The sequence below is a fragment of the Lipotes vexillifer genome, unplaced genomic scaffold, assembly GCF_000442215.2.
Source record: "Lipotes vexillifer unplaced genomic scaffold, Lipotes_vexillifer_v1.1 scaffold744, whole genome shotgun sequence".
Taxonomy (NCBI): domain Eukaryota; kingdom Metazoa; phylum Chordata; class Mammalia; order Artiodactyla; family Lipotidae; genus Lipotes; species Lipotes vexillifer.
Window position 1 is genome coordinate 376,029 of NW_006788282.1, and position 7,969 is coordinate 383,997.

The 7,969-nt window shown below is 40.7% G+C and overlaps 1 protein-coding gene across 1 annotated transcript in view; it reads left to right on the forward strand.

Moving 5' to 3' along the window:
- The window catches only part of TMA16 (translation machinery associated 16 homolog), a 36,300-nt gene that overhangs the window by 20,647 nt on the left and 7,684 nt on the right, over positions 1–7,969 (forward strand). Inside the window, exon 3 of the mRNA XM_007461543.1 lies at positions 7,154–7,191. Within this exon, the coding sequence (XP_007461605.1) occupies positions 7,154–7,191 (38 nt within the window). The remainder of the gene's footprint in view (positions 1–7,153; positions 7,192–7,969) is intronic.

Genomic DNA, 7,969 nt, shown 5'->3' on the forward strand with positions numbered 1-7,969 from the left:
TGTTCAGTTAAGTGGGAGCATGGTCACAAATAGCATCTTGAAATGCAGCTCATCTCCCTGCCTTAGAGCAGTACTTCCAGCAAGACAGAAATGGAGAATTACATATTTTCAAAAGATGGCTGGTGACAAGATACTCAGACTGTAGTGGCAGCTGTAAGCAAGATGATAGAAGAGGTACCAACAGGACTTGCCTTGAATGTCAGGTGCCTGTGATGTCTTAGAAAGAAATAGCAGTTAGCAGCTACTGCTTTACTCAGCAGCTTGAAACAAAAACCGTTCCTCTGTCAGGAATCCCAGAGCCACTTAACTGGGTACTTTGGGCTCAGGATCTCTCGCAAGGTTATAGTCAAGGTGTTGGCTGGGGCCGCATCATCGCAGGGCTTGATAGGGAGAGGTTTTGCTTCCAGGCTATTTACACGGTGCTCGACAGACCTGTTGTGGCAGCTGTTGGCTGGAGACATCAGTTCCCTACCACGTGAGCTACTCACCACGTGAGCTACTCACCACGTGGCAGCATGTGTCCTCCAGAGCAAAGGCTCTGAAATAGAGCGAGAGGGGGTGACAGTTCCAGCCAGATGCCTGCAGGGTCCTTCATGACAGCCACCACCAATGGCCTTCAGTGCTGGTGAAGAAGGCAAAGGAAATGGTGGGGCATTGGTGTCACATGGTCTGGATCGGAAGGAGCCCCGAGCTGGGGCGGTGACGCGCCCTTCACCCAGCCCGTGTCCCCAGGGCCGACCCCCAGCCCCGGCTCTGGGGCCTGCTGCCAGTCCTCCGCCTTCCCCACCCCGTGGGCCCCCGCTGGGCTGGGAGCCCCTCTGCCCCTCTCTGCAGCTCTCTTCAGGGAGGGCCCTGTGTCCTCCACCCCGTGCCCCGTTCCCGCCGTGCTTTGAAGACTGTGCTGGTGAGAAGAGGCCCGGGTGGGAGGCGGTCAGCAGGGTCTTCCAAGCGCCTGTATCCCCCACCGCCCGACACACACAGCTTCCCAGTGAGCGGCTGTGGGGGGAAAGAGGTGGGGCCGGCCCAGTTCTTATTCCAGCATCAGCTCCACCTCCTGCAGAAGCGGGGGTTAGCCTTGCCCGGCCTTTAGGGACTTTGGTGGGGAAAGGAGCTTTCAAGAGAGGAGGGTGATTTTAGGGAGGGGTGACAGTGAGCCCTGGGAGGGTGGGAGGGAAGAGGAGGGGCGGCCGCCTGTCTCCCTCCCCTACCTCCCCCCCGAATGGAGGGCGGAGCAGTTAGAAGGGAGGGAGTCCTTTGCCGCGCAGCCTCAGAATAAAGGCGCCGTTTACTGGCTCAGTCTAAAAAAGAAAAGAGAAGACACCGTTTGCAACGTCATTTCTAAGTGACATCCATCATTGTTGCACTATTTTATTTGTTAGAAAAGAGTCATTAGGTCCAGCCACGCTCAGGGAGGAGAGGGGCATGAGTATCAAACCAGCAAGGATCGGCAGTGGGGGCCATCTTGGATATCACCACGTCCTGGCAGTGCCTGCCTGCCGAAGGTACTTGGTGTTACAAGGAAGAAGGGTAGAGGCAGCCAGAGGGTCTGGTCTCTGTTCTTTAACAGAGAATCCAGGGTTCTTTGTGCTACTTCCTAAGATTTATTTTTAGGGAGTGAGAGAGGTGGGGGAGGATATTGTTAGGGCGCAGAGCTGCGGGGTTCATCAGGTAGATTCTTAGAGGTGGAGTCTGATTACCTGAAGATACTGCACGCGTGATAGCAGCACAGAGTAAGAGCCAAACGCTCTTCATCTTGAGCATTTGAATGCTCTGGTTTAGGACTGTACGAAATACTGCTTCTGTTCCTATTCATAGAAACTAGTGCTGTGTGAAGACTAGCACATTTCAAGTGGTGCACAGTTCATAGGCAGCAAAGAGTTATTCTGTATCATGATTTTAGCTTTGTTTTATGACTTCTCAGCGTAGTGACATCTTGTTGCTGTGTACTACTCTCATATTTTGTCCCATTGGGTATGTAGCAAAGAACTCTAGATAGCAAATGAAGATTATTTAATATGGAAAATTAACAAAGAGAAGCTAAGTGTAATGGGTAAGAATCTAGGAAACAGCTGTTTTTGAGAATCAGTCTCAGATTTCTCTTCTTTTCTTCATCCCAACTCCACCCCACTGTAGTCCAGGCCCCCAGTGCGTTCATTCAGAACTGTAGCAAACTTGACTTCTAACTAGACTCTTCCCTGCGGTATAAATAAGATACGACAAAGTAGACGTATTTGAAGTGTACAGCGTCTGGGTTTTGGCAATACGTGGTGTAACCACTGTGATCAGTGTATGTATAGTGCGTTTGCATCCTCACCACAGCTCTTCCCAGTCAAGTCTCAGCTCTCCGCCCCTAGCCTTGGCACCTGTTGATTTGCTCTTTATTTTGGTAGATGAGATTTGTCTTCCGTCGTGTTTCATGTAAATGGAATCATACTGTATGTAATTTTTGTGCCAGATTTTTTCAATTATACTGTTTGTGAAATTTGTCTTTCTCTTTTATTACTGAGTAGTGTTCCATTGTATGGATATGCAGTTTTTTAATCCATTTACCTGTTGATGGTCATTTGGATTGTTTATAGTTTTTGGCTCTTTTCAGGATCTGCAAACTAAGTGGCCATCCACCTGTTTTTATAAAAAAGGTTTGTTTTATTGGCAAGCAGCTATGCCCATTCCTTTCACGTTGTTTGCAGCTGCCTTGAGGCTACAATGGCAAAGATGAGTAGTTATGACAGACCAACCACATGGCCCTCAAAGCCTAGTTTGTTACTAGCTGACATTTAAGCAAAGAGTATCAACCCTGCTGTTACATTTTGATAAAGCTGCCATGAACATTAGTGTGTGGGTGTTTCTGTGGACATAAAACATTTTTCTTTCAGTTCTTAGAACTGGAATTGCTGGGTAATACAGAAGATATATGTTTAATTAAATAAGAAGTTGAGTTTTTAAGAAATTGTTTAAAAGAATGAAGTCATGTGGTGGGGATAATGTTTAAGTATACAAAAAATTATCTGCAGTGATGGTACCATTTTATTTTTTCCCCAGTGATGTGTAAGAATTACATTCACTCCATTTCCTCTCAAACATGTTGTATTTTCAGTTATAAAACAGATTTTAGCCAATCTAGTAGGTGTACAGTAGTATCTCAGTGTGGTTTTAATTTATATTTCTTTATGACTAATGATATATTTTTATGTGCTTTTTGTTCACTTTTATGTCTTAGATGAAAAGTCTGTTAAAATCTTTTTCCTTTTGGTTTTGAATTTTGTCTGCAGTTAGGTAGTAAGAACTATTTGTATATTCTTAATGCAGGTATGTTATTGTTTTGTGAATATTTTCTCCATTCTGTGCCTAAAAAGTTTTTATTAAAAAGGCTTCATTTTAGTTCTCCAGTTTTCTAGTTGTTTTAAGTGGGAGGGTAAATCTAGTCTGCTTTGTTAGGGCAGGGACAGTGGATTTATTTTTCTTCATTGCTGTATCCCTAGTGGCTAGCATAAAGTGTTGCAAAAGCTAGCATCCAAAGGTCTTTTCTGAATGAATTAAAATTAAGAATAACAATAATAGGAGGCATATATCACCTAGACCAATTTTTTGAGAGTAAATGAGTTCTTTTTCTTTGTTATAATTCTTATCAAATTGATGAAAAGTAAACATTCTTTTGTTCTTGTTGAAGTTTAAAAGGTGATAGTGATGCATTTTGGTCTTGGTGGCAGCACTCAGTCTTCTAGAAGGTCCTCATTATTCTTTTGTGCACAAGTATTCTGCATATTACAAAATATAATCGAGCTTTCTTTTGTGTTCTCAAAACCAATTTGTTTTATAGATATCATTTAGTCATTGCAGAGCAGGAAAAAATTTTTTATTTTATTTTATTTTAACATCTTTATTGGGGTATAATTGCTTTACAATGGTGTGTTAGTTTCTGCTTTATAACAAAGTGAATCAATTATACATATACATAGTTCCCATATCTCTTCCCTCTTGCATCTTCCTCCCTCCCACCCTCCCTATCCCAGCCCTCCAGGCGGTCACAAAGCACCGAGCTGATCTCCCTGTGCTATGCGGCTGCTTCCCACTAGCTATCTACCTTACTTTTGGTAGTGTATCTGTCCATGCCTCTCTCTTGCTTTGTCACAGCTTACCCTTCCCCCTCCCCATATCCTCAAGTCCGTTCTCCAGTAGGTCTGTGTCTTTACGCCTGTCTTACCCCTAGGTTCTTCATGACATTTTTTCTTAAATTCCATATATATGTGTTAGTATATGGTATTTGTCTTTCTCTTTCTGACTTACTTCACTCTGTATGACAGACTCTGGGTCTATCCACCTCATTACAAATAGCTCAATTTCGTTTCTTTTTATGGCTGAGTAATATTCCATTGTATATATGTGCCACATCTTCTTTATCCATTCATCCAATGATGGGCACTTAGGTTGTTTCCACCTCCGGGCTATTGTAAATAGAGCTGCAATGAACATTTTGGTACATGACTCTTTTTGAATTATGGTTTTCTCAGGGTATATGCCCAGTAGTGGGATTGCTGGGTCATATGGTAGTTCTATTTGTAGATTTTTAAGGACCCTCCATACTGTTCTCCATAGTGGCTGTACCAATTCACATTCTCACCAGCAGTGCAGGAGTGTTCCCTTTTCTCCACACCCTCTCCAGCATTTATTGTTTCTAGATTTTTTGGTGATGGCCATTCTGACTGGTGTGAGATGATATCTCATTGTAGTTTTGATTTGCATTTCCCTAATGATTAATGATGTTGAGCATTCTTTCATGTGTTTGTTGGCAGTCTGTATATCTTCTTTGGAGAAATGTCTGTTTAGGTCTTCTGCCCATTTTTGGATTGGGTTGTTTGTTTTTTTGTTATTGAGCTGCATGAGCTGCTTGTAAATTTTGGAGATTAATCCTTTGTCAGTTGCTTCATTTGCAAATGTTTTCTCCCATTCTGAGGGTTGTCTTTTGGTCTTGTTTATGGTTTCCTTTGCTGTGCAAAAGTTTCATTAGGTCCCATTTGTTTATTTTTGTTTTTATTTCCATTTCTCTAGGAGGTGGGTCAAAAAGGATCTTGCTGTGATTTATGTCATAGAGTGTTCTGCCTATGTTTTCCTCTAAGAGTTTGATAGTTTCTGGCCTTACATTTAGGTCTTTAATCCATTTTGAGCTTATTTTTGTGTATGGTGTTAGTAAAAGTAATCTCATACTTTTACATGTACCTGTCCAGTTTTCCCAGCACCACTTATTGAAGAGGCTGTCCTTTCTCCACTGTACATTCCTGCCTCCTTTATCAAAGATAAGGTGACCATATGTGCATGGGTTTATCTCTGGGCTTTCTATCCTGTTCCATTGATCTTTCTGTTTTTGTGCCAGTACCATACTGTCTTGATTACTGTAGCTTTGTAGTATAGTCTGAAGTCAGGAAGCCTGATTCCTCCAGCTCCGTTTTTCATTCTCAAGATTGCTTTGGCTATTAGGCGTCTTTTGTGTTTCCATACAAATTGTAAAATTTTTTTTTCTAGTTCTGTGAAAAATGCCATTGGTACTTTGATAGGGATTGCATCGAATCTGTAGATCGCTTTGGGTAGTAGAGTCATTTTCACAATGTTGATTCTTCCAATCCAAGAACATGGTATATCTCTCCATCTATTTGTATCATCTTTAATTTCTTTCATCAGTGTCTTATAATTTTCTGCATACACGTCTTTTGTCTCCTTAGGTAGGTTTATTCCTAGATATTTTATTCTTTTTGTCGCAGTGGTAAATGGGAGTGTTTTCTTGATTTCACTTTCAGATTTTTCATCATTACTGTATAGGAATGCAAGAGATTTCTGTGCATTAATTTTGTATCCTGCAACTTTACCAGATTCATTGATTAGCTCTAGTAGTTTTCTGGTAGCATCTTTAGGATTCTCTATGTATAGTATCATGTCATCTGCAAACAGTGACAGCTTTACTTCTTCTTTTCTGATTTGGATTCCTTTTATTTCCTTTTCTTCTCTGATTGCTGGGGCTAAAACTTCCAAAACTATATTGAATAAGAGAGGTGAGAGTGGACAACCTTGTCTTGTTCCTGATCTTAGAGGAAATGCTTTTAGTTTTTCACCATTGAGGATGATGTTGGCTGTGAGTTTGTCATATATGGCCTTTATTATGTTGAGGTAAGTTCCCTCTATGCCTACTTTCTGCAGGGTTTTTATCATAAATGGGTGTTGAATTTTGTCAAAAGCTTTCTCTGCATCTATTGAGATGATCATATGGTTTTTCTCCTTCAATTTGTTAATATGGTTTATCACATTGATTGATTTGCATATATTGAAGAATCCTTGCATTCCTGGAATAAACCCCACTTGATCATGGTGTATGATCCTTTTAATGAGCTGTTGGATTCTGTTTGCTAGTATTTTGTTGAGGATTTTTGCATCTATGTTCATCAGTGATATTGGCCTGTAGGTTTCTTCCTTTGTGACATTCTTGTCTGGTTTTGGTATCAAGGTGATGGTGGCCTCGTAGAATGAGTTTGGGAGTGTTCCTCCCTCTGCTATATTTTGGAAGAGTTTGAGAAGGATAGGTGTTAGCTCTTCTCTAAATGTTTGATAGAATTCGCCTGTGAAGCCATCTGGTCCTGGGCTTTTGTTTGTTGGAAGATTTTTAATCACAGTTTCAATTTCAGTGCTTGTGATTGGTCTGTTCATATTTTCTATTTCTTCCTGATTCAGTCTTGGCAGGTTGGTGCATTTCTAAGAATTTTGTTCCAGTGATTTAAAAGAGAAGCATGGTATTCAGTGTTTCTTCATTAAAAAAAATTAATTTCGGGACTTCCCTGGTGGCGCAGTGGTTAAGACTCCGTGCTCCCAATGCAGGGGACCTGGGTTTGGTCCCTGGTCAGGGAACTAGATCCCACATGCATGCCGCGTCTAAGAGTTCACATGCCACCACTAAGGAGCACACGTGCCGCAGCTAAGGAGCCCGCCTGCTCCAGCTAAGACCCGGTGCAACCAAATAAATAAACAAAATAATTTTTAAAAATTAATTTCATATGCATAAAAGAATGATCTTTGAATAAAGTTTCTTTGGGTAGTTTTTGTTGTTTTTGACAGATGTTTAAAAGTTGCTTTGGAAGTTTTCTGACACATACACACTTTTTCTCCCAAGACTGAAGAATGAAAAGGCGTTGCGTCTCAAACTTATTGGTAAGTGGATATACTTATTTGAAGTTCTTCTCTATACCTATTTTCTTTTGACTTTCTTAGTAAAATACTATTTTTATCTAAGTGAATTTTCTCTACCAGACTTGATCAAAACAAAATCAAATCAGTCAATAAACTCTGAGAACAAACAGTGTTAATAATATCTAGCTCAGTTTTCTAGAAACTGTTTAGTACCTCCCTACCTGTTTTTATCCACACCCCCCTTCCTGTCTCTCTCAAGTTTAATTCTAGCTCCCTGACCATTAGAATTATGAAGGATTTTGAAAACAACAATTCATATTTAATGATGTCAATATATACATCCTCAGTCTGTATCTCAGTGTCACAGTCTTTTTGTGTATGTGACAAGTCTGAGATTTCAAAAGAGTGGCTATTAGGCTTTATAACCAAAATGAAAGGTATTTGAACCATTAACTCTAATGCTTTATCAGGTAATAGAACAGTATTTCTAAACGGTTTGTCAGTAATCCTGGGTAGGGTCATTTCTTGATTTGTAATATTGAGAAATCTAATTGAAAGTGACATCCCGATGGTCAGATTTACTCATAAGGATGAGGTCTGTTAGCTCCGTGATAATAAATGTCAGTCATTCTGCACAGTATTGGACAGATCTTTTATGCTTAAGGTATTTACTAACTTTGAGGCCCTGAACAGGTTACTTAACCTATCTCTTCTAAATGGAGATAATAATAATAATAATAATAATCCTCATAGGATTGTAAAGGTCTTGACATAGTACCTGCTGCTTAAATGTTCAGCA